The 27003-nt window shown below is 38.2% G+C and overlaps 3 protein-coding genes across 7 annotated transcripts; all 3 read left to right on the forward strand.

The window, feature by feature from the left end:
• The first annotated feature begins 149 nt into the window (after positions 1-149).
• On the forward strand, positions 150-15262 carry LOC137748705 (transcription termination factor MTERF8, chloroplastic). Of its 2 annotated transcripts, none has more exons than XM_088681096.1 (2): positions 150-1641; positions 15199-15262. In XM_088681096.1, exon 1 carries the CDS (start codon positions 332-334, stop codon positions 1532-1534), a length of 1203 nt encoding a protein of 400 aa, XP_088537222.1. In that variant the 5' UTR covers positions 150-331; the 3' UTR covers positions 1535-1641; positions 15199-15262. The 2 variants fall into 2 exon arrangements, with proteins under 2 accessions (XP_088537222.1, XP_068344984.1); XM_068488883.2 differs by lacking the exon at positions 15199-15262 and adding an exon at positions 1883-3889 and having other exon boundaries at positions 151-1641.
• LOC137748954 (transcription termination factor MTERF8, chloroplastic) lies at positions 13540-15038 on the forward strand. The gene has a single exon (XM_068489141.2). It carries the CDS (start codon positions 13649-13651, stop codon positions 14849-14851), a length of 1203 nt encoding a protein of 400 aa, XP_068345242.1. The 5' UTR covers positions 13540-13648; the 3' UTR covers positions 14852-15038.
• Positions 15263-22180: 6918 nt separating the features above from the next.
• On the forward strand, positions 22181-25518 carry LOC137748706 (transcription termination factor MTERF15, mitochondrial-like). Of its 4 annotated transcripts, none has more exons than XM_088681107.1 (3): positions 22181-23567; positions 24039-24876; positions 24984-25518. In XM_088681107.1, exon 1 carries the CDS (start codon positions 22297-22299, stop codon positions 23497-23499), a length of 1203 nt encoding a protein of 400 aa, XP_088537233.1. In that variant the 5' UTR covers positions 22181-22296; the 3' UTR covers positions 23500-23567; positions 24039-24876; positions 24984-25518. The 4 variants fall into 4 exon arrangements, with proteins under 4 accessions (XP_088537233.1, XP_088537245.1, XP_088537231.1 ...); XM_088681119.1 differs by having other exon boundaries at positions 24117-24876; XM_088681105.1 differs by having other exon boundaries at positions 24039-25518.
• Positions 25519-27003: the final 1485 nt, after the last annotated feature.

Genomic DNA, 27003 nt, shown 5'->3' on the forward strand with positions numbered 1-27003 from the left:
GTGTTAGTAGGCTAAATATTTAATTGTTAGAAAAAAAACGAATCGGTGTGGATCGTCCCCGCATAAAGAGACATAAGCATAATTTTTTTCAATTATTGCGATAATGCGCCATCTACCAATGATAAAAAAAATATAGAATAACAAATAGTTAGAAATAATAATTAAATAAATTCCACAACTAAAACCTAACCTCTATTAAACTCCAAGGGAAAAGAAATGAAATTGAAATATGCTAAAACCAAAAGCCCAGTGAGCGGAAGACCTGGTAGGGGTTTTTGGGGCCGTTGCCAGTTCCAAATTTGAAATTGATCATCTATTATTAACTGAAACGATGGTATTGCTTTCCAAATTGAAAGTCGTTACTCTCAGATTTTGTTATTCTCCATCTTCCTGCATAGTTGCTTCCACATTTAAACGATTTGTCGTTGGAGATGTAAAACCCTTACATTTTCCTCTTCAAAATCTGCTACTCTGCAGTCACTTCACCTCAGAAATCTCAGAAACCCACCATGATTTCACAGTCAATTACCTCATAAACTCATGTGGGCTGTCCCCGGAAGGTGCGATTTCAGCGTCTAAGTGGGTCAAGTTGCGATCCCCCAAAAGAGCAGACTCCGTTTTGTCCTTTCTCAGAAACCATGGATTATCTGAGACCCAGATCTCCAGGATCGTCAGGAATCACTCTCCAGTTCTTAACTCCAATACGGAGAAAACCCTTTTGCCAAAGCTTGAGTTTTTCGCTTCTCTAGGAGTTTCAAGGGGGGACCTTGCAAAAACTCTGGCATATGGACCGAAGCTTTTGTCTACGAGCTTGGAGAAACGGATTGCACCCACTTATGATTTCCTTAGGAGTCTGCTTTCTCAGAAAAATGTCGTTTCCGTTTTAAAGCGCGGCTCCTGGATTTTCGTTGAGGGCCACTCCAAGAAGGTAGCGCCAAATATTGAGGTTTTGAAAAAATCAGGTATGCCCCAATCCTGTATTTCCCTGTTGCTTACTTATCATCCCAGCACTTTAAAGCTAAAGCCTAAAGATCTTGGTCAACTTGTGGATGAGCTTAGTGAAATGGGTTTTGATCTGCAAAAATCAACTTCGGTGTTAGCAATGAACGCATTGTGTGTTAGGAATAGGTCTGTATGGAATCGAAGTCGCAAAATTTATAAGAGGTGGGGGTGGTCTGAGGATGATGTTCTCGCTGCCTTCAGGAGTCAGCCTAATTGTATGATTGTCTCGGAGAAGAAATTAATACGAGCACTGGAATTTTTAGTGAACGAGATGGGGTGGTCTTCAAAAATGATTGCAAAAAGCCCGCTGGTCCTCTGTTTAAGTTTGGAGAAGAGATTGGTTCCAAGGTGTTCAGTTGTTAAAGTTTTATTGTTGAAAGGATTGATAAAGGGGATTGAAAATGTGAGTTTGTATTCTTTGTTGGTGCCTGCGGAGAAGTATTTCTTGGAGAGGTTTGTGGCCAGAAATATAAATGAAGTACCTCAGTTATTGAGTGTGTATCAAGGAAGAGTTGAAGTCCAGGATGTATGATGGTGGTAGGACAAAAGAGTTGAAGTCCAGGATATCTGATGGTGGTAGTATCGTAGATGCAGCGCTGTTCATTTCCATTGGTAGGAGCTAACTTTTGGCTCAGCATTGTATGTTTGTGAACTTAACTACTGTTTTATATTTTTCTCGAAATGAATTCATTTGTTAATTATTTGTTTGTCTTAGCGTTCCACTGTCTAGCTACTTTAGTTATATATTTACTTTCTTATTTGGAATTAACTTAGTGGGAAAAGGCTTTGTAGTTGTTGTTGTATTTGAAATTAACTTGAGATTTGACCTGATTGTGGTGCTTTCAACTTAAGATTGATGTTCTTGACTTTGTTCGTACAGGAACTGCATTTGATAGATTATACACACATGTTGCTTCATTGGGGTTCAATCTAATCTATTGTAGCAATGAAGGAATGAAAAAACCTGCAACTCCATGCAGTGTGTGTGTGTGTGTGTGGGCGCGTTCATTCTTTGTGCTTTGGAAGAAAATAAGTGGCGTGCGGAAGGGTTGTGTGTGCGGCGCGCGCATTCTTTGTGTTTTGGAGGAAAATAAGTGACATGTGGAAGGGTTGTGTGTGTGTGTGTGTGTGCAGCGCGCGCGCTCGAGTTCTTTGTGCTATGGAGGGAAATAAGTGGCATGTGCAAGGGTTAGATTTCATGGTAAGGAACTAGCTAGGAGATGTGCAGCTGAATTTGTCCAATTCCCTAGGCCTATTTGGATGGAAACTCCAAGTGTATAGACAAAGTACCTCAATTAGGGAGTGTCTGCAAGGAAAAGTAGAGGTCCAGGTGTAACAAATTAACAGTGCATTATCTTGTTAACTTATCTGAAAACAGCTTGATGATGACATGCGCTGCTCCGTGGTTGTGGTGCCTTCAACTGTAGATGGTTCTTGAGTTTGTTCGTCTGGGAACTGCCTTCAGTAGATTGTACACATTATAATCTATTCTGGAGATGAAAAATACAAAAGCAACTTGTCTGAATTTTCACATTATCAGTTGTGTCAGATATCATCGATTGTCTGCGAGTTGTCTGTGTTATGCTCTACTAATGTCTAATGATATTCCTCCACAAGCAGCATCCTAGTTTTCAGTGGCAATGGCTGGGTAAAGTATCACTGTCATTGTGGTTCCCTTGTGTTTGTAAGAATTTATGCATAGCTTGCGTTATTAAACATGAAAAGGCAGCTCTTGTCGCTGATTATTGCATTTTCCAAGGGACAAAAGATCAGGCTTTGATAAGATTTGTAATTGGAAATCGCTTTGTGTGTGGATAAACGACTCCAATTGCTGTCTGCATTAGTCTGATAGTAATGATGGGGAAGATTTTTGGTGGAATCTCTCCAATGAATCCAATCGCTATCTGCGGCTAGTAACTTGATGATATAAATACTTTCTTCTTTTTTAGTCTGTTAATAAGTGCCTGTGGAAGCTAGCCTTTTCTCAGTGGCCATGGCCTGGGTAAGCATCATTGTGCCATTGTGATTCCCTTGTGCTGTATTTTCACCACTTGCCTTATCAAATTATAGGTCTGTATGGAATCGAAGTCGCCAGGTTTCTAAGAGGTGGGGTTGGTCCGAGGATGTTCTCTCTGCTCTGAGGCGGCACCACGGTGTATGATTGTGTCCGAGAAGAAACTAATGCTAGCAATGGATCTTTTAGTGAACAAGATGGGATGACCTTCAGAAATGATCGCCAAAACCGCCCTCTGTTTCTGTTTCGTGAAGAGATTGATTCGGAAGGTGTTCTGTTGTTTAGGTTTCGATGTTGAAGGATTAATAAAGGAGATTGAAGATGTGGAGAACTACGTATTGGCGAGGTCTGTGTCGGGAAATGTAGGTGATGTACCTCGCTTTGTTTCGTCGGCATTGGCACCCGAGTGTCTATCCCCATCATTGAGCCACATTACTCGTCTATCCCCATCGTGTCGTTGATATATGATCCATATTTAGTCTCACATTCCGATATTAACTGCTCCGCATGAAGATAAATGAGCGTTTGAACTACAGTTGTAAAAAATGGAATTGGAATTTTTTAAACAGGCAGGATGAGGGTGAAAGGTGGTGTCAAAGATGAAATGTTCATGCACCTTTTTACTTTAACGTCTATTTGACAAAATGTTCAATGAATTGAGACCAAAATTTTAAAAGGCGAAAGCGTAGGCGAGGCGTCTCATGTATAGCTAGGCCTAGGCGAAAGCCTTGAAGCGTGAGGTGAAGCCTCACAGAATCTAAATTTTTTCATATATATTATGTATAATATTTTGGTGGTATAGGTAGAGTCTTAAAAGAGAAAAACAAGAACAATGTATAACGTTACAAAAGAATAATAAAAACAAAATGATGCTATTTTTTTGGGTTTTTATTTATTAACACTATACATGTTTTTGAATATATTCCACTTAAAAATGTTATGTTAAACAACTTGTAACTCAAATATGAAATGACTATTTGAGCCCTCATAGCTACTCGTACTCTCCATTATAGAACAAACCCCTAAAAACGCACATGTTGATGAAGAAAATATCTTTTGATGAACGGAACAAAAAAAATAAAGTTTTGCTCCTTGTTCATTAATTGATTTTCACATTCAAAATATTATTTGAATAATGAAATAAAAAAATTGACTTTTTGTAAAGCCCTGCTCAAATTGGAATCCAAGAAATATGAAGAAAATTGGAGAATGTTGTAAAATTTTAAGATGTAATTAAATGTAATATTCTTGTGGCTGTTTGATAATGAAGAAATTCAATGTTTTTTGGCTGGTTGGAATTGACATGACTTTATAAGAACAGTTCCTATCATTTGTCTATTGGGCTTCTTAGAATCCAACGTGATCATTCAAGAAAATTTGACAGGTTTATAAATCAAACGGCAAGATGGAGATTTTATACAACAATTAATTCATCTTTCTTGTCTTTTAAATGTGTATTATTCTTTTGTTTGAAAGAGATGAAGAGTTTGAATTGTGGTTAATTAGTTGATGATTGTGGGGTGTGTGAGATGTGAGGTGTGGGGTGTATGAGATGTGAGGTGTGAGGTTAGTATTGGAAAATATGTGGGATGTGTTAAGAAAATTTTAATTTAAAAAGTAAATATGGGTGTATTAAGTATGTGGGGTATAACCAACAAAATGTGGAGTGTTAATAAAACAAGCCTTATTTTTTCAACTGGCCACACAATTTTTGGATCTATAAAATAATATTAAAAAGTATAAAAGTTTTTTGAGTTTATTGGTATTTATAAAATAATATTAAAAAGTATAAAAGTCTTTTTTTTTTCTTTCTGCACAACTTTTAGTCATTTGAGATTTATAAAATAATCTAAATTACATATTAATGAAATTTTTCGTTACCTAAAAAAGGATGAAAATGCATTTTTTTCTTCTATACAAATTAAAATTATAGATAAAATAATTTTGCACAAACTAAATTTTACAATTTTTTTGAAAAACATAATGTACATGTGATCCTAACAAATCTTTAATTTAAAAAAAAAAAAAACAAAAACTCATCCCCCCCATTTTCACATTCTCTCTTTCTCCCCTTTTCTTATCTTAAAGACAAAAATAAAATAAAAAAAACATTCACACACATAAAGTGTGTGAGCATATGCTAGTATTAAAAATAAAAACCAAACAGAAAGAAATATGCTAGATAATAGCTATTGGTCAGAAGTGACAGTTTAGAGAAACAAAAAATTAAAATAAAGAAATATCAGCCAACAATTTTGTCTTCTTCTTCATCTTCTCCGAATGCAACTAAAACCCCAGATTTCAATTTCTTTTTTTTTTTCTTTCCAGATTTCGACAACTTTTAGACAAAAAGGATGACCGATCAAATGCCTTGAGGCACACCTCTGTCACGCCCCGATCCCGACATACGTCCAGGATCGACACGTGACATCACCAAATACTCGTATCTTAACATACCTCGCCTCTGGGATATGGCAAATCACAACTCGAGAATCGAATCACATAGTAATTTTTTGTATACTTTATGACTGCATCTAAACTCCTCGTTAGACTGCTTACGTACCCTCATTAGGGATCAAGCCATTTGTAGTTCGTCGTGCACTAATTTAGACATTTATTCTAGTGCGTTCTAACTGGAATACATAGCATTCTGTAATCAATTATTAGAACTTGACATGCATGACATTACCAAGTTCAGGGCTACAAAACTAACCAACATGCCGTTCAAGATTCTCATTCCATCCATCATATAAATTCCATGTTTTCAGCACGATACTTCCATCCACAGTATGTAACATATCAAATAACCAATGAAGCACATATTATTCTCAGGCCACATTGATCAACTAAAATAATCAGAATAATAACAACCATAACCAAGGTCATTCCACAATCCCATCAATCAATTCATGAATCAAAGATACATGATCTTAGCATTTAATTATGTTAATCAATGAATGCAGTAACATATCATTTCACAAATTTAACCAAGGAACTCTATATAATTTCCTACTTGGATTATGATCAATAACATGGTAAATCTATTTTATATTAACAAGGTCTATTGTGGGTAATTCTCATTCACTCGAATCTAGGGTTTTAGACTAACCTTATAGGAATGAGCGAGAGCCTAGATTCCGGACCACTCAATGGAACCAAAATATCAAGCAGTTTCTCATAATCTATCCAGACCTGTCATATGTAAAATCAGTGCCTACATCATGGAAATGGTGCATCAGCCAAACGGAACTTGGGTAAGCTGTGGAGCTCGAGTGAGTGACAATAATACAAATATGTGATAATCAATAAAAAGAAAGACCATCGATCACAGTTTATAAACCTCAAATATAAGTTTGTAAATATGAAAACATAGTCAAGTCTCTATCAACTTCGAATGAGTCACCCAGACATCCAACAACTTTTCCCATTCAAACCGTCAAGATTCTCAAAAAACCATCGTTCATATGTACATTAAAAACTAGGGTTAGAGGGACATAGTTTGGCCGAAGCCTACATAAGTAACCAAACAGGAAGTGGCCCCCCAAAGTGGATTAACCAAGCAAAGCTACCCCTAAGAAAGTAACCAAGTAGGCAGTGACCCCCCAATGCAGATTAACCAAGCAGAGTCACTCATACAACTGTTAGGAAGTGATCACCCAATGCGGATTAACCAAGCATGATTACTCCTAAGCATACATGGCCACAAGGATTGCCCAACGCGGATTAACCAAACACGATCCATATATAGTATAGTCTCCCAATGCGGATTAACCAAGCAGGACCACTAGTGACCCCCCAATGCAGATTAACCAAGCAAGGTCAAGATAATCAGGTAGGTAGTGACCCCTCAACACGGATTAACCAAGTAGAGTCACACCTACAGAACTGTTAGGCAGTGATCACCCAACGCGGATTAACCAATCATGATCACCCTTAAGTATAAATGGCCATAAGGATCACCTAACGCGGATTAACCAAGCGTGATCCATATGTAGTATGGTCCCCCAATGCGGATTAACCAAGCAGGACCATTAGTGACTCCCTAACGTGGATTAACCAAGCAGGGTCATAGTCCCCTACTAGCCCTCAATTTACAAAACAATTCAATATGCAATTCAAATCACTTTTTCACAAATATTACCAATCCATGAATCAAATCACATTTAATAAAAATAGATCGATGGCCAATTATAAAAGAATCACATTTTAACAGAAAACACATTTATAAAGCCATGTCATATCCACAAAGGATATTAATATAATGAATCGGGTAATCACCATATCACATATATTAAAGTCACTCACCGAGACAAATCCACAAAGCTTTACTGAGTCTCTAGTTATACTAATTTTAGTAATTCAAATGGTTCAAAACCTGTTGACCAACCATCAACGGTGTGGTCCACACCCTAGCAATTTAATCCGTAAGATTCACACATCATAATCTAGATCTGTAACTTCCTAAGGTCCAAATTATGCTCTAAGAACAACATGCTAAAATCTCATCGCAATCCGATGGTCGGATCTCAGCCAATTGCTAGAATTAGGCGGCGGTTAACACTTACTTTTACTAACTTAGAAATCTAATTCGGGAAGATCCGTACGTCGGATTCCGAATCCGTCAGTTCCATCTATCCTCAAATATTACGTTCTATAACACATTAAAGTTTGGTGACGATCCAACGGTCGGATCGTCAATTCAAATTTTGATCAAGTGATTATCATAATGATTCTATAACGCATTAAAGTTTGGTGACGATCCAACGGTCGGATCGTCAATTCAAATTTTGATCAAGTGATTATCATAATGAAACTAAGTTCAAACAATCAAACCAATTCAAACAGATACCAATTATGAATTCAGGGCATCTAATTGGACTTGGAAAGACATCGTCGCCCCACTGGTCACGCGCCGCCGCGGGATGCGGTCGGCCACCCCGACTTGTCGGAAAGTTCAACAATTTCCAAAAATTACCAAATTTTACAGGCAAGTATATCTCAGTTAGGGGAGCAATTTTCATACCTGTGGCCAAGTCTAATTTAGCCAGGAAGTGTCTCAATTTCATCCAAACCCACAAGAGACCCTAGAAATAGGTGTTCCTCGATTCATCGCCAGAACGAACTCCGACGCCTCATCCAATGCTTGAGCCTTGCTCCAGGGGTTGAGGGGAGTCTATTAGTAGTGATGATCGATGGTAATCATTGTCGAAATCACCATAAAATGAGAAAACTCGCCGGAAAACCCTCGGCACTTTGTGGCTTCGACCTAGAAAAATGGAAAGGAAAAATGGAAATCTAACAATGCAGGGATGTAAGACTCATTAAGAGCTTTCCATGGACACCAAGATTACCCAAAACGGAATTGGATGAAGAAGATATGGCCAAGTCAAAAATGGTGGTTTGAGGGTGAAAGATGAACCATTTTTGGGTCTCTCCTTTCCCTTCCTTCCTCTCCCTTCCCACTGGTCACTCTTCCCTTCCTTTTCTCTCCCGTTGCCACCTGGCAGCAACCATTCCCTTTTTTTTTTTTTTTTCCTTTTCTCTCCCATTTCTAGTTGGTCCTTCACTCTCTTATCTCATTGGTCCCTTTCCCACAAGGTGGGAGTTTCAAAATAAACTTAAAATCTATAATTTAGTAACAACTTCAAATGTCCATAACTACACCGTTAAAACCTGGACTCCCAAAAGGTTTCTGCCTATGTGCTCGTGGTTTCGAGATCTATTCGAAAACGTTACTTGTGACCTCGAAAGGTCAATGAATCTTAAAGATTAATTACGAAAATTCAAACCCGATAACTATTCGATTTAAATCCCAAAATTTACGGAATTAAAATTAAGTAATAAAATTAACATAAATGTGAAATACGAATTTAAATTACGAGATACATAATGAATACTAAAATTCCGGGGACGGGATTTCACAACCTCAGCCACCCAGGTGCGCCTTAATGGAGCCTAATTACTCCCACAAAATAGAGGCAATTTTACTGACGTCTCCAAAACCACCTAGGGACGCTTTGGGGCAAGTTTTTTTTTTTAAAACTAATTAAAACTAAATGGAATGGAAAATGACCATTTGAGTGGACAAAGTTGGGGCGAAACTGATTTTAAAGAATATTATAGAATTTCACTTGTATAATGGCATGTGATTTATCATCCGGTGTTTCAGATACACGGATAAATCTCTGCAATACTAAGTAGAATTAAATAGGGGTGGATTTTTTTGCCGAATTGCCAACCATGCCATACCGATTTTGTGCCAATCGGTAATGGTACAGTATTGTACCGTACAGAAATTTCATGGTACGGTATTGGTAATGGATACCATTACCATGGTATTACCATACCGTACCAAAAATATAATATAATATATCATTTATAAAATTATATAATATATAATTTTATAATGCATATTTATAATATATTTTATATATATTTATAAAATTCCAATAATTTGAAAATAAAACCCTACTTATATTGTTGTTGGTGACTTTGATCTCTTGATGTGGTGGAATTCAAACACAAAAGGGTTCTCAATTCTTTCACAAGTAGTTAAGGATATCTTTGCAAACCCCACTTTTACCGTTGCTAGTGAAAATGCTTTTAGCCTAGAGATTAAGGTTGTGGACCCTTTTAAGGCATTCTTGACTCCTAAAATGGTAGAGGCACCAGTGTGTATTAGTGATTGGTTTAGGATGGATGAAGTAAACTTTTGTACGGAACCACAGGAAGATATGCTTCAATTTTACAAGAAAATGAAAGAAGTAGAAACAAGTAAGATATGCTTTAATTTTTATATGGTTTTCAACTTAAATTCTTCTTGCTACTAATATGTTTTCTTTATTTGTAATGTAGACTTGACACAAGCTCAATCTTCTACAAATTCAATGCCTCCTCCAAAAGCTTTGACATCTTAAGCTTGAAGAATTGATCAATGAATTTTACTTTTTGAAGTTTAGTTCCAATTTTCATTTGGTTTGAAACTTTAACTTCTATTTGGATTGTTAACTTCTATTTGTTTTGGTACGTAACTTCTATTTGGATTGTAAGCTTAATTTTCATCATGAATCTTGATGCATCATTTGAATTATTGTATGTGTGAATTGTGAATGATGAATAATAGATGAATTTAAACTACAATGTATGAGATAAAGGTACAAAAAAAAAAAAAAAAAAAAAAAGAAAAAAAATTTGCCCTTGAATTGGGTTAAAAAAATAGAAATAGATTTTGTCCCAAAATAAATTGGTAATTACCATTGCCATACATGCCAACCGAACTATTTGGCAATACCGAACTTTGGTATACTAAAAATTTGGTATAGTAATGGTAATAGATTTTGTCAAACCAAAAGTCTGGTACGGTAATTAGTACGAGGGTTTTGGTTCGATAACCATATGGAACCTACCCCTAGTATTAAAGCAAAATAGAAAAATAAGGAATAAAAAACCCAGGCACGGATCTGCTGTCCCAAGTGGCCGTCTCCTTCCTTCCATGTCTCCAACCTAATTTTATAACATGTGTCTTTACACCCACAAGAGCATTAATTTTTGATCAAATCCAAGCATTTGTCAAGAAATCTCTTCGTTTTGGCCTTTCAGACAAATGGTGACCAAAGATAAAGAGAATTTGGGCCATAGCTAGCTTTATGACGTCACTAAATCAATCTTGATTAGCTTTCTAGGCTATGTAGTGGGACATGAAAATGAGGTTTTTTTTGTGATACGGTAGTGGAGGTGGTGGCAAACTGGAAAGACATGACGAAGGAGATTGCTCGTTGAGATGGGCTTAAAAGGTGAGATGACTTTTGACACACCCGACCCTGATATTCTCCAAACACCATGTTAGGCATGTGTTGGCCGACACTCGAATGTGACAAAGCCATATTAGGATGCATGAGAACTAAAAACAGTTAACCGACATAAATAAAACTTGTAAATTTAATTATAATGAATATGCAATTGTGGAATGTGTTTAGAGCATACAACTAATCCGAGACATTAAAATGAATAATATAAAACTGAATGAACAAAAGGATGGGTCCTACACCCGAGAGGATTCGAAGATGCCAATGTGGGAGTGCCTTGACGCCGGGATTGTACTCCTCGATTCTAAGTCCCGAAGGGGCACAAAACAAAACATGAGTGAACCAAGTTGATATATAAGTAATACTAAAATAGTTAATCAACAACGTACTAACCCCCAAAGTTTATGAAAACTCAATAACATAATATGTAATAGGTTTTCCAAAAACCCTAGCATGTCATAAAACCTTCGCAAAAACATATATTATATATAGTGGGCTAAGTAGTGGTATTATCTCCCGCCCGAAGGCATATAGAACACTTCATTCGCCTATAGGTAGTATCATTCGCTCGTAGGCTCCTACATCACCCAACCGAAGCCAATATATAAGTATCATTTGCCCGTAGGTAGTATCATTCACCAGTAAGCTCTTACATCACCCGACTGAAGCCAATATATAAGTATCATTCGCCCGTAGGCAGATCGTATGAATAACTACTAAATAAACACATAAAAACATTAACATTATATTTCTAATGTGTGTGTGTATATATATGTGTGTATATATATATATGATGACTATATACCTACTTATGAACGTGGTTTTACGATATGACGTTTTAGTTACTGAGCTCCATTTTGAAATACACACACACACACATGTTCATAAGTAGGTATATAGTCATCAATCATATATACCACAAAGAACATAAAGTCAATAAAGCATGATAATTCATAAAGCGTGAAAACAATTTACTCATAAACGTTTCAAAAAATGTAGCCATAAAATCATGCTTTTTATGTATGCATTTCTAATAGTAAAATATGCATTTTAGAAGGGGTCCACTCACAGACACTTTGCTGTCGAAGAATCGTGCAAACTAGAGAAGATGGAAACGCCATAAACAATTGCACCTAAGCACATGAAGGTACAAATTAATAAAACTCTATAATAACGATTGAATTTCAGAAAACGGACGTCATAAAGAGATTCAGGACGTCGAAAAACATAGCGGGGGACCTCGGGTACCCCCACGCACCCTCACGCACTGCCATAGGGCAGCGGCCCGGACTGCCACGCGCTGATTTAGGTCTCCGGAAAGTTGGCCAGATAAGTCCCCGACTCCGCCATCCACAGTACCTCCGGTGGAGGGGCGTGTGTTCCGCGCGCCGGCCAAGACAGGCGCCCATGTGCGGACCCATGCATTGGCCAGGGTTCTAGGTTGGGCTGGGGGGTTTTGGGCAATAAGGTTAGGCCTCGGTAACAGAGTTTAGGCTAAGAGTTTGGGTCGGATTCCATGGCCCAAAGGTTTGGGCTGGCCTAGGGTTGTGGATTAGGTTTGACCCATTTCAGGCTGGGTTGGCCGATTTTCGAGGAAGAAGAAAGCCGAAGCTTCCCGAGCTCTGTTCAACCCCAAAACTCAACTAAAACGAGTCCTACAATATACCAACATAAAGCCCAAGGGACAAGGAAGAATAACGTATCTATCTCGTGGCTAGTCATGGCCGGAGTCGGCCGTAAAATGGCTTGCAAGGTTCGGTTTTTTGCTGGAATCTGGTGAAGTATCCCCAAGCTGGTTTTTTCTATGTCAAACGTCCCCAAAAAATACTTATATTCCTTAAAATAACCCAGAACGTTGAAAAGGAAGAATGAGCGATGGCATTTTGAGCCTTACCTAGTCGGGAACAGTGAAACTTGCTGGCGTGTGGGTGTGCTAAGCAACTTTGGGTGGTCTCTATGCTTCACAGAGAAGGAGAGAGAGAGAGAGGGAGAGAGAAAGGTCGAACGATGGTGGTGGGTGATGGTTCGTCGGAGGGAATGTGTGTATGCATGTGTGTGGGGTGTTCGGGTGAAGAAAGATGCAACAAGGGAGAGAGAGATTGAAGAGAGAGGGTTGTGTGGTTTGTCACAGGAGAGGAAAAGAAGAGAGGGAGATGGAATAGTGGGCTGGGGGACAAATTTGTAAGGATTGGCCCCACGTGGCTCACAAATTAAGACCCAAAAGTAACAATTTAAAATATCTAGCCCAATCCCAATGAAATTACCAAAATACCCTTCCATTCCTAAATCCGTAATATTAATCGGGACGGGTTGTTACAACTTCACGGGATTGTTCTTTTTTCTGTTCAAATATACGACGTAACAGCCTTGCTCTCTGTTAAGTGGAAGGACATGGCCGAACAGTTTAGCTTGATTCCAATTTTATAGGATTATAACTCCAACAAGAGAAATTGGGTTTCAATCGTATGCAATACATGACCAATTTTTTTATTATTAGAATAATAATGTTAGTAGGCTAAATATTTAATTGTTAGAGAAAAAACAAATCGGTGTAGATCGTACCCACATAAAGAGATATAAGCACAACTTTTTTCAATTATTACGATAATGCGCCATCTACCAATGATAAAAAAAAATATAGAATAACAAATAGTTAGAAATAATAATTAAATAAATTCCATAACTAAAAACTAACCTCTATTAAACTCCAAAGGAAAAGAAATGAAATTGAAATATGCTAAAACCAAAAACCCAGTGAGCGGAAGACCTGCTAGGGTTTTTTGGGGTCATTTCCAGTTCCAAATTTGAAATTTGATTAACTGAAACGATGGTATTGCTTTCCAAATTGAAAGTCGTTACCCTCAGATTTTGTTATTCTCCATCTTCCTGCATAGTTACTTCCACATTTAAACGATTTGTCGTTGGAGATGTAAAAACCTCACGTTTTCCTCTTCAAAATCTGCTACTCTGCAGACACTTCACCTCAGAAATCTCAGAAACCCACCACGATTTGACAGTCAATTACCTCATAAACTCATGTGGGCTGTCCCCGGAAGGTGCGATCTCAGCGTCTAAGTGGGTCAACTTGCGATCCCCCAAAAGAGCAGACTTCGTTTTGTCCCTTCTCAGAAACCATGGATTCTCTGAGACCCAGATCTCCAGCATCGTCAGGAATCACTCTCCAGTTCTTAACTCCAATCCGGAGAAAACCCTTTTGCCAAAGCTTGAGTTTTTCGCTTCTCTAGGAGTTTCAAAGGGGGACCTGGCAAAAACTCTGGCATATAGACCGAAGCTTTTGTCTACGAGCTTGGAGAAACGGATTGCACCCACTTATGATTTCCTTAGGAGTCTGCTTCCTCAGAAAAATGTCGTTACCGTTTTAAAGCGCGGCTCCTGGATTTTCGCTGAAGGCCACTCCAAGAAGGTGGCGCCGAATATTGAGGTTTTGAAAAAATCAGGTATACCCCAATCCTGCATTTCTCTGTTGCTTACTTGTCAACCCAACACTTTAAAGCTAAAGCCTAAAGATTTTAGTGAACTTGTGGATGAGCTTAATGAAATGGGTTTTGATCTGCAAAAATCAACTTCGGTGTTAGCAATGAACGCATTGTGTGGTAGCAATAGGTCTGTATGGAATCGAATTCGCAAAATTTATAAGAGGTGGGGGTGGTCTGAGGATGATGTTCTCGCTGCCTTCAGGAGTCAGCCTCATTGTATGATTGTCTCGGAGAAGAAATTAATACGAGCACTGGAATTTTTAGTGAACGAGATGGGGTGGTCTTCAAAAATGATTGCAAAAAGCCCGCTGGTCCTCTGTTTAAGTTTGGAGAAGAGATTGGTTCCAAGGTGTTCAGTTGTTAAAGTTTTATTGTTGAAAGGATTGATAAAGGGGATTGAAAATGTGAGTTTGTATTCTTTGTTGGTGCCTGCGGAGAAGTATTTCTTGGAGAGGTTTGTGGCCAGAAATATAAATGAAGTACCTCAGTTATTGAGTGTGTATCAAGGAAGAGTTGAAGTCCAGGATGTATGATGGTGGTAGGTCAAAAGAGTTGAAGTCCAGGATATCTGATGGTGGTAGTATCGTAGATGCAGCGCTGTTCATTTCCATTGGTAGGAGCTAACTTTTGGCTCAGCATGTATGTTTGTGAACTTAACTACTGTTTTATATATTTCTAGAAATGAATTCATTTGTTAATTATTTGTTTGTCTTAGCGTTCCACTGTCTAGCTACTTTAGTTATATATTTACGTTCTTATTTGGAATTAACTTAGTAGGAAAAGGCTTTGTAGTTGTTGTTGTATTTGAAATTAACTTGAGATTTGACCTGATTGTCGTGCTTTCAATTTAAGATTGATGTTCTTGACTTTGTTCGTACAGGAACTGCATTTGATAGATTATACACACATGTTGCTTCATTGGGGTTCAATCTAATCTATTGTGGCAATGAAGGAATGAAAAAACCGGCAACCCCTAAGAAAGTAACCAAGTAGGCAGTGACCTCCCAATGCAGATTAACCATGCAGAGTCACTCATACAGCTGTTAGGAAGTGATCACCCAATGCGGATTAACCAAGCATGATCACTCCTAAGCATATATGGCCACAAGGATTGCCCAACGCGGATTAACCAAGCGCGATCCATATATAGTATGGTCTCCCAATGCGGATTAACCAAGCAGGACCACTAGTGACCCCCCAATGCGGATTAACCAAGCAGGGTCAAGATAATCAGGTAGGTAGTGACCCCTCAACATAGATTAACCAAGTAGAGTCACACCTACAGAACTGTTAGGCAGTGATCACCCAACGCGGATTAACCAAGCATGATCACCCCTTAAGTATAAATGGCCATAAGGATCGCCCAATGCGGATTAACCAAGCGTGATCCATATGTAGTATTGTCCCCCAATGCGGATTAACCAAGCAGGACCACTAGTGACTCCCTAACGCGGATTAACGAAGCAGGACCACTAGTGACTCCCTAACGCGGATTAACCAAGTAGGGTCATAGTCCCCTACTAGCCTTCAATTTACAAAACAATTCAATATGCAATTCGAATCACTTTTTCACAAATATTACCAATCCATGAATCAAATCACATTTAATAAAAATAGATCGATGGTCAATTATAAAAGAATCACATTGTAACAGAAAACACATTTATAAAACCGTGTCATAGCCACAAAGGATATTAATATAAGGAATCGGGTAATCACCATATCACATATATTAAAGTCACTCACCGAGACAAATCCACAAAGCTTTACTGAGTCTCTAGTTATACTAATTTTAGTAATTCAAATGGTTCAAGACTTGTTGACCAACCATCAACGGTGGGGTCCACAACGTAGCAATTTAATCCGTAAGATCCACACATCATAATCTAGATCTGTAACTTCCTAAGGTTCAAATTATGCTCAAAGAACAACATACTAAAATCTCATCGCAATCCGACGGTCGGATCTCCGCCAATTGCTAGAATTAGGTCGCGGTTAACACTTACTTTTACTAACTTAGAAATCTAATTCAGGAAGATCCGTATGTTGGATTCCGGATCCATCAATTCCATCTATCCTCAAATATTACGTTCTATAACGCATTAAAGTTTGGTGACGATCCAACAGTCGGATCGTCAATTCAAATTTTGATCAAGTGATTATCATAATGAAACTAAGTTCAAACAATCAAACCAATTCATACGGATACCAATTATGAATTTATGGCATCTAATTGGACTTAGAAATACATCGTCGGCCCACTGGTTACGCGCTGCCGCTGGTGGCGGTCAGGCACCCCGACTTGTCAGAAAATTCAACAATTTCCAAAAATTATCAAATTTTACAAGCAAGTATATCTCAGTTAGGGAAGCAATTTTCATACCTGTGACCAAGTCCAATTCAGCCGGGAAGTGTCTCAATTTCATCCAAACCCGCTAGAGACCCTAGAAATAGGTGTTCCTCGATTCATCGCCAGAACGAACTCCGACGCCTCATCCAATGCTTGAGCCTTGCTCCAGGGGTTGAGGGGAGTCTATTAGTAGTGATGATCGACGGTAATCATTGTCAAAATCACCGTAAAATGAGAAAAATCGCTAGAAAACCCTCGACACTTTGTGGCTTCGACCTAGAAAAATGGAAAGGAAAAATGGAAATCTAACAATGTAGGGATGTAAGACTCATTAAGAGCTTTCCATGGACACCAAGATTACCCAAAACGGAAGTTGGATGAAGAAGATATGGCCGGGTCAAAAATGGTGGTTTGGGGGTGAAAAATGACCCATTTTTGGGTCTCTCCTTTCCTCTCCTTCCTCTCCCTTCACACTAGTCACTCTTCCCTTCCTTTTCTCTCCCGCTGCCACCTGGCAGCAACCATTCCCTTTTTTTTTTCCTTCTTGATTCATTCTTCTTTTCTCTCCCATTTCTAATTGGTCATTCACTCTCTTATCTCATTGCTCCCTTTCCCACAAGGTGGGAGTTTCAAAATAAACTTAAAATCTATAATTTAGTAACAACTTCAAATGTCCGTAACTATACCGTTAAAACCCGGACTCCCAAAAGGTTTCTGCCTAAGTGCTCGTGGTTTCAAGATCTATTCGAAAACGTTACTTGTGACCTCGAAAGGTCAATGAATCTTAAGGATTAATTATGAAAATTCAAACCCGATAACTATTCGATTTAATTCCCAAAATTTACGGAATTAAAATTAAATAATAAAATTAACAAAAACGTGAAATACGAATTTAAATTACGAGATACATAATGAATACTGAAATTCTGGGGACGGGATTTCACAACCTCAGCCACCCAGGTGCGCCTCAATGAAGCCTAATTACTACCACAAAATAGAGGTGATTTTACTGACGTCTCCAAAACCACCTAGGGGCGCTTTGGGGCAAGTTTTTTTTTAAAAACTAATTAAAACTAAATGGAATGGAAAATGACCATTTGAGTGGACAAAGTTGGGGCGAAACTGATTTTAAAGAATATTATAGAATTTCACTTGTATAATGACATGTGATTTATCATCCGGTGTTTCAGATACACGGACAAATCTCTGCAATACTAAGTAGAATTAAATAGGGGTGGATTTTTTTGCTGAATTGTCAATCGTGCCATACCGATTTTGTGCCAATCGGTAATGGTACAGTATTGAACTGTACTGAAATTTCATGGTACGGTATTGGTAATGGATACCATTATCATGGTATTACCATACCGTACCAAAAATATAATATAATATATCATTTATAAAATTATATAATATATAATTTTATAATGCATATTTATAATATATTATATATATATATATTTATATATTTATAAAATTCCAATAATTTGATAATAAAACTCTACTTATATTGTTGTTGGTGACTTTGATCTCTTGATGTGGTGGAATTCAAACACAAAAGGGTTCTCAATTCTTTCACAAGTAGTTAAGGATATCTTTGCAAACCCCACTTCTACCGTTGCTAGTGAAAATGCATTTAGCCTAGAGATTAGGGTTGTGGACCCTTTTAAGGCATTCTTGACTCCTAAAATGGTAGAGGCACCAGTGTGTACTAGTGATTGGCTTAGGGCGGATGAAGTAAACTTTTATACGGAACCACAGAAAGATATGCTTCAATTTTACAAGAAAATGAAAGAAATGGAAACAAGTAAGATATGCTTTAATTTTTAAATGGTTTTCAACTTAAATTCGTCTTGCTACTAATATGTTTTCTTTACTTGTAATGTAGACTTGACACAAGCTCAATCTTCTACAAATTCAATGCCTTCTCCAAAAGCTTCGACATCTCAAGCTTGAAGAATTGATCAATAAATTTTACTTTTTGAAGTTTAGTTCCAATTTTCATTTGGTTTGAAACTTTAACTTCTATTTGGATTATTAACTTCTATTTGTTTTGGTATGTAACTTCTATTTGGAATGTAAGCTTAATTTTCATCATGAATCTTGATGGATTAAATTGAATTATTGTATGTGTGAATTGTGAATGATGAATAATAGATGAATTTAAACTACAATGTATGAGATAAACGTGCAAAAAAAAAAAAAAAAATATGCCCTTGAATTGGGTTAAAAAAACAGAAATAGATTTTGTCTCAAAATAAATTGGCAATTACCATTGTCATACCATGCCAACCGAACTATTTGGCAATACCGAACTTTGGTATACTAAAAGTTTGGTATAGTAATGGTAATAGATTTTGTCAAACCAAAAGTTTGGTACGGTAATTAGTACGAGGGTTTTGGTTCGGTAACCATTTGGAACCTACCCCTAGTATTAAAGCAAAATAGAAAAATAAGGAATAAAAAACCCAGGCACGGATCTGCTGTCCCAAGTGGCCATCTCCTTCCTTCCGTGTCTCCAACCTAATTTTATAACATGTGTCTTTACACCCACAAGAGCATTAATTTTTGATCGAATCCAAGCACTTGTCAAGAAATCTCTTTGTTTTGGCCTTTCAGACAAATGGTGACCAAAGATAAAGAGAATTTGGGCAATAGCTGGCTTTATGACGTCGCCAAATCAATCTTGATTAGCTTTCTAGGCTATGTAGTGAGACATGAAAAGGAGGTTTTTTTTGTGATACGGTAGTGGAGGTGGTGGCAAACTGGAAAGACATGACGGAGGAGATTGCTCGTTGAGATGGGCTTAAAAGGTGAGATGACTTTTGACACACCCGACCCTGATATTCTCCAAACACCATGTTAGGCATGTGTTGGCCGACACTCGAATGTGACAAAGCCATACTAGGATGCATGAGAACTAAAAACAGTTAACCGACATAAATAAAACTTGTAAATTTAATTATAATGAATATGCAATTGTGGAACGTGTTCAGAGCATACAACTAATCCAAGACATTAAAAATGAATAATATAAAATTGAATGAACAAAAGGATGGGTCCTACACCCGAGAGGATTCGAAAATGCCGATGTGGGAGTGCCTTGACGCCAGGATTGTACTCCTCGATTCTAAGTCCTGAAGGGGCACAAAACAAAACATGAGTGGACCAAGTTGATATATAAGTAATACTAAAATAGTTAATCAACAACGTACTAACCCCCCAAAGTTTTTGAAAACTCAATAACATAATATGTAATAGGTTTTCCAAAAACCCTAGCATGCCATAAAACCTTCGCAAAAACATATATTATATATAGTGGGCTAAGTAGTGGTATTATCTCCCACTCGAAGGCATATAGAACACTTCATTCCCCATAGGCATATAGAACACTTCATTCGCCTGTAGGTAGTATCATTCGCTCGTAGGCTCCTACATCACCCAACCGAAGCCAATATATAAGTATCATTTGCCCATAGGCAGTATCATTCGCCAGTAAGCTCCTACATCACTCGACTGAAGCCAATATATAAGTATCATTCGCCTATAGGCAGATCGTATGAATAACTACTAAATAAACACATAAAAACATTAACATTATATTTCTAATATATATGATTGATGACTATATACCTACTTATGAATGTGTTTTTACGATATGACGTTTTAGTTACTGAGCTCCGTTGTATATAGTCATCAATCATATATACCACAAAGAACATAAAGTCGATAAAGCATGATAATTCATAAAGCGTGAAACCAATTTACTCATAAACGTTTCATAAAATGTAGTCATAAAATCATGCTTTTTATGTATGCATTTCTAATAGTAAAATATGCATTTTAGAAGGGGTCCACTCACAGACACTTCGCTGTCGAAGAACCGTGCAAACTAGAGAAGATGGAAACGCCATAAATAATTGCACCTAAGCACATAAAGGTACGAATTAATAAAACTCTATCATAACGATTGAATTTCAGAAAACGGACGTCATAAAGAGATTCAGGACGTCTAAAAACGTAGCGGGGGACCTCGGGTACCCCCACGCGCCCTCACGCACTGCCATGGGGCAGCGGCCCGGATTGCTACGCGCTGATTTAGGTCTCCGGAAAGTTGGCCGGAAAAGTCGCCGACGTCACCATCCATAGTACCTCCGGTGGAGGGGCGTGTGTTCCACGCGCCGGCCAAGACAGGCGCCCACGTGCGGACCCACGCATTGGCCAGGGTTCTGGGTTGGGCTGGGGGGTTTTGGGCAACAAGGTTGGGCCTCGGCAACAGAGTTTAGGCCAAGAGTTTGGGCCGGATTCCATGGCCCAAAGGTTTGGGCTGGCCTAGGGTTTGGATTGGGTTTGACCCATTTCAAGCTGGGTTGGCCGATTTTCGAGGAAGAAGAAAGCCGAAGCTTTCCGAGCTCCGTTCAACCTAAAAACTCAACTAAAACTAGTCCTACAATATACCAACATAAAGCCCAAGGAACAAGGAAGAATAACGTACCTATCTCGTGGCTAGTCATGGCCGGAGTCGGCCGTAAAATGGCCTGCAAGGTTCGGTTTTTTGCCGGAATCTGGTGAAGTATCCCCAAGCTGGTTTTTTTGTGTCAAACATCCCCAAAACATACTTATATTCCTTAAAATAACCCAGAACGTTGAAAAGGAAGAATGAGCGATGGCATTTTGAGCCTTACCTATTCTGGAACAGTGAAACTTGCCGGCGTGTGGGTGTGCTAAGCAACTTTGGGTGGTCTCTATGCTTCACAGAGAAGGAGAAAGAGAGAGAGAGAGAGAGAGATAGAGAAAGGTCGAACGATGGTGGTGGGTGATGGTTCGTCGGAGGGAATGTGTGTATGCATGTGTGTGGGGTGCTCGGGTGAAGAAAGATGCAACAAGGGAGAGAGAGACTGAAGAGAGAGAGTTGTGTGGTTTGTCACAGGAGAGGGAAGGAAGAGAGGGAGATGGAATAGTGGGCCGGGGGACAAATTTGTAAGGGTGGGCCCCACGTGGCTCACCAATTAAGACCCAAAAGTAACAATTTAAAATATCTAGCCCAATCCCTATGAAGTTACCAAAATACCCTTCCGTTCCTAAATCCGTAATATTAATCGGGACGGGTTGTTACAACTTTACGGGATTGTTCTTTTTTCTGTTTAAATATACGACGTAACAGTCTTGCTCTCTGTTAAGTTGAAAGACATGGCCGAACAATTTAGCTTGATTCCAATTTTATAGGATTATAACTCTAACAAGAGAAATTGGGTTTGAATCGTATGCAATACATGACCAACTATTTTATTATTAGAATGATAGTGTTAGTAAGCTAAATATTTAATTATTAGAAAAAAAAACGAATCAATGTAGATCGTACCCACATAAAGAGACATAAGCACAACTTTTTTCAATTATTGCGAAAATGCGCCATCTACCAATGATAAAAAAAAAATATAGAATAACAAATAGTTAGAATCAATAATTAAATAAATTCCACAACTAAAAACTAACCTCTATTAAACTCCAAAGGAAAAGAAATGAAATTGAAATATGCTAAAACCAAAAACCCAGTGAGCGGAAGACCTGCTAGGGTTTTTTGGGGTCATTTCCAGTTCCAAATTTGAAATTTGATTGACTGAAACGATGGTATTGCTTTCCAAATTGAAAGTCGTTACCCTCAGATTTTGTTATTCTCCATCTTCCTGCATAGTTACTTCCACATTTAAACGATTTGTCGTTGGAGATGTAAAACCCTCACATTTTCCTCTTCAAAATCTGCTACTTTGCAGACACTTCACCTCAGAAATCTCAGAAACCCACCACGATTTCACAGTCAATTACCTCATAAACTCATGTGGGCTGTCCCCGGAAGGTGCGATCTCAGCGTCTAAGTGGGTCAAGTTGCGATCCCCCAAAAGAGCAGACTTCGTTTTGTCCTTTCTCAGAAACCATGGATTCTCTGAGACCCAGATCTCCAGTATCGTCAGGAATCACTCTCCAGTTCTTAACTCCAATCCGGAGAAAACCCTTTTGCCAAAGCTTGAGTTTTTCGCTTCTCTAGGAGTTTCAAAGGGGGACCTTGCAAAAACTGTGGCATATAGACCGGAGCTTTTGTGTGCGAGCTTGGAGAAACGGATTGCACCCACTTATGATTTCCTTAGGAGTCTGCTTCCTCAGAAAAATGTCGTTACAGTTTTAAAGCGCGGCTCCTGGATTTTCGTTGAGGGCCACTCCAAGAAGGTAGCGCCAAATATTGAGGTTTTGAAAAATTCAGGTATACCCCAATCCTGCATTTCTTTGTTGCTTACTTACCAACCCAACACTTTAAAGCTAAAGCCTAAAGATCTTGGTCAACTTGTGGATGAGCTTAATGAAATGGGTTTTGATCTGCAAAAATCAGCTTCGGTGTTAGCAATGAACGTATTGTGTGGTAGCAATAGGTCTTTATGGAATCGAAGTCGCAAAATTTATAAGAGATGGGGGTGGTCTGAGGATGATGTTCTCGCTGCCTTCAGGAGTCAGCCTCATTGTATGATTGTCTCGGAGAAGAAATTAATACGAGCACTGGAATTTTTAGTGAACGAGATGGGGTGGTCTTCAAAAATGATTGCAAAAAGCCCGCTGGTCCTCTGTTTAAGTTTGGAGAAGAGATTGGTTCCAAGATGTTCAGTTGTTAAAGTTTTATTGTTGAAAGGATTGATAAAGGGGATTGAAAATGTGAGTTTGTATTCTTTGTTGGTGCCTGCGGAGAAGTGTTTCTTGGAGAGGTTTGTGGCCAGAAATATAAATGAAGTACCTCAGTTATTGAGTGTGTATCAAGGAAGAGTTGAAGTCCAGGATGTCTGATGGTGGTAGTATCGTAGATGCAGTGCTGTTCATTTCCATTGGCAGGAGCTAACTTTTGGCTCAGCATTGTAAGTTTGTGAACTTAACTACTGTTTTATATTTTTCTCGAAATGAATTCATTTGTCTTAGTGTTCCACTGTCTAGCTACTTTAGTTATATTTTTACTTTCTTATTTGGAATTAACTTAGTGGGAAAAGGCTTTGTAGTTGTTGTATTTGAAATTAACTTGAGATTTGACCTGATTGTGGTGCTTTCAACTTAAGATTGATGTTCTTGACTTTGTTCGTATGGGAACTGCATTTGATAGATTATATACACATATGTTGCTTTATTGGGGTTCAATCTAATCTATTGTGGCAACGAAGGAATGAAAAAAACCTGCCACTCCGTGCAATATGTGTGTGTGTGTGTGTGGGTGTGTACGTTCTTTGTACTTTGGAGGAAAATAAGTGTAATGTGGAAGAGTTAGATTTCATTGGTAGCATCTACCTTTTCGCTCAGTATTGTAACTGCTGTTTTATTTGTACCCAACAATTCAGCACTGCTCATTGCTAGTACCTCCTTTAGTTATGTACACTAATCTCCCTCGGGCGTGTTGTTTGCATAACCATGCGAAGAGCTAGTGAGGGCCGGGATGCAAGATCATATCTAGTGCAGTATTGGATCCGAAGCTGAGCAAACTGTGCGAAAACTACTGCTTTGTTTTTCGGTTTAATGTGAAGTCTAAGGAAGATAAATCCTAACCAGAAAGCCGGTGAAGTAAGGTTATGAAAGGTAGTTTGTTTGCTCGACTGAAAAAGAAAGATTGAAACAGCCAAGAACAGCGAAAACCTTTCAAGTGGCAATGTAGGAAATGCATATCTTGTTAACTTATCTGAAAACAGCTTGATGATGACAGGCGCTGCTGTCAGTGGTTGTGGTGCCTTCAACTGTAGATGGTTCTTGAGTTTGTTCGTTTGGGAACTCCCTTCTGTAGATTGTACATGTACACATTATAATCTTATTCTGGAGATGAAAAATACAAAGTAACTTGTCTGAATTTTCACATTAAAAGTTGTGTTGGATATCGTTGATTGTCTGCGAGTTGTCTGTGTTATGCTCTGCTAGTGTCTATGATATTCCTCCACAAGCAGTTATCCTTGTTTTTGGTGGCAATGGCTGGGTAAAGTATCACTGTACCAATGTGCCTCCCTTGCGTTTGTAAGAATTTATGCAACGCTTGCGTTATTAAAAAAAGGAAAATGCAGCTCTTGTCACCGATTTTTGCTTTTTTCAGAGGACAAAAAGATCGGGCTTTGATAAGATATGTAATGCAGAGTAATTGCCTGTTAGTTATTGCCTCCGGAAGCTAGCCTTTTCTCAGTGGCCATGGCCCAGGTAAGTATCATTTTTCCCTTGTGCTGTATTTTCGGCACTTCCTATCAAATTATAGGTCTGTATGAATGTGTCCGAGAAGAAACTAAAGATAACACTGGAATTTTTAGTGCAAAGGATGTGATGGCTGTCGGAAATGATTGCCAGATCACCAGTGGTCATGTGTTACAGTTTGGTGAAGAGATTTGTACCCCGGTGTTCAGTTGTTGAAAGGATTGATAAACGGGAATAAAACTGTGAGCTTGTGTTCTGTGTTGGTGCCTGTGGAGAAGTTGTTCTTGGAGAGGTTTGTGGCGAGATATATATATGAAGTACCTCAGTTATCGAGTGTGTATCACGGAAGAGTTGAAGTCCAGGATGTATGATGTTCGTAGCTCAAAAGAGGTTTGATATTCGTTATAATTTGGGACGCCTTGATGTAGGACCGTGGATGCCGTGCTGTTTATTTCCATTGGTAGCAGCTAACTTTTGGTTCAGCATTGTAAGTTTGTGTCCTTAGCTAGTGTTTTATATTTCTCTAGCTACTTGAGTTGTATATCAACTCAAGATTGATTGTTTTCGTCTGGGAACTGCCTTTTGGAATTGATATCTCAATCTGTGTGGATAAATGAATCCAATTTCTGTCTGCAATTATCCGATACTAAATCGTATGTGATCGAAACTGAAGCTGATCATTGTGCTTTCATGGTGTGGTGGGAGGGAGGGACATTGGTAGGTTTAAACACGCAGTTAGGGACCTAGGGTACGTTTGATAACCATTTGGTTTTATGTTTTTAGTTTTCACCTTTTTGTGCTTTAGAAGGAGAAGACAGGGAAAACAAGGGTGGTGAGGGAGGAACAGAAATAAGAAGAGTGAATGAAAACAAAATCTTGAAAATAAAAACAACTTATAATAGTTTTTGTTTTTAATTTTCTCCGTGAGGATGTCATAATTGTCGATTTGTTCGATGCTCTTGAATGGTTAAATGGTCTTCAAGTCTAATGAATTTTTCTCGAGATTATCTTTAGACAATGACAAAGAACATAGAGAGTTACGATTATGACAGTTGCATGGTGAAATAACGTCATGTTTAGGTGACAATGAAGACTTTCCTCCTCCGCGAGAACGATTGATACTCCACCAATCAAGACTTTCTTGTACAATCGTATTGCTAAGAAAATGCAAAAATTGAATATTTCCTGAGGAGTAGAGTGTGTTACTTTAGTTTGTTCCCTTAGAGATGGAGGCGTGGATGCTCGGCGGAGCCTGTTCAAATATATGAATACGCATATGTTTATATGTTTGTTTCTGAGCTTTGACGATCTAAACTAATTGAAATATATGTGATGAACTGTATTCTGGAATCATGTTCGTCAAAGATCGGTGTAATTGCAAGACCACTCCTCTTTCATCATCCATTTACTTTGATTCTAAAACTCTAGACATCTTTATTGTATTCTGTAAATCTCTTGTACATTGTGAAATACAAATACATTGAAATACAAATACATAGCTTGATAGATCCTAGGTCAAACCTTAACTCAAAGAAGCTATGAGAGAACTTGTAGAGAGAGAATGACAAATGAATTTCAATAATATTTTCATAACAACCTTTCTGTTACTTACAAACCAAGCTATATAGCAACTTTTCTTTATCCAATTACAACTACCACTAACAACCTTATTACAAGTATTACTACTCAATCATTCAGATGATGACATTTGGCACAATCACAATTGCTAAATCAGGAAATTTCAACCGTAGGGTATCCAGATTTTCCTAAGATGCATCTGTAGAATGATGATTTTTCCAATGCACCAATACTTCTGTAACTGAAGTTGACCTGTTCTGAATCACTCTTTGATCCAAAATAGCTGATGGTTTTGCTTCATCTTGAATTAAGCCAACATCTCGAACTATTGGTAAGGGAATAGTAGTAGTGATTGAAGTTCCCAACTTCTTTTTTAGACATGAAACATGAAAAACTAGATGGATCTTGGAGTGACTTGGTAGCTTCAATTTGTATGCCACATGTCCAACTCGAGCAAGAATCTCAAAGGGACCATAGAATCGAGGATGCAATTTATGGAAAGGATGCAAAGCTAATGACTTCTATTGGTAGGGAACCAATATGAGATAAACAAAATCA

The sequence above is a fragment of the Pyrus communis genome, chromosome 2 (assembly GCF_041283825.1).
Source record: "Pyrus communis isolate YQ-2024b chromosome 2, ASM4128382v1, whole genome shotgun sequence".
NCBI lineage: Eukaryota > Viridiplantae > Streptophyta > Magnoliopsida > Rosales > Rosaceae > Pyrus > Pyrus communis.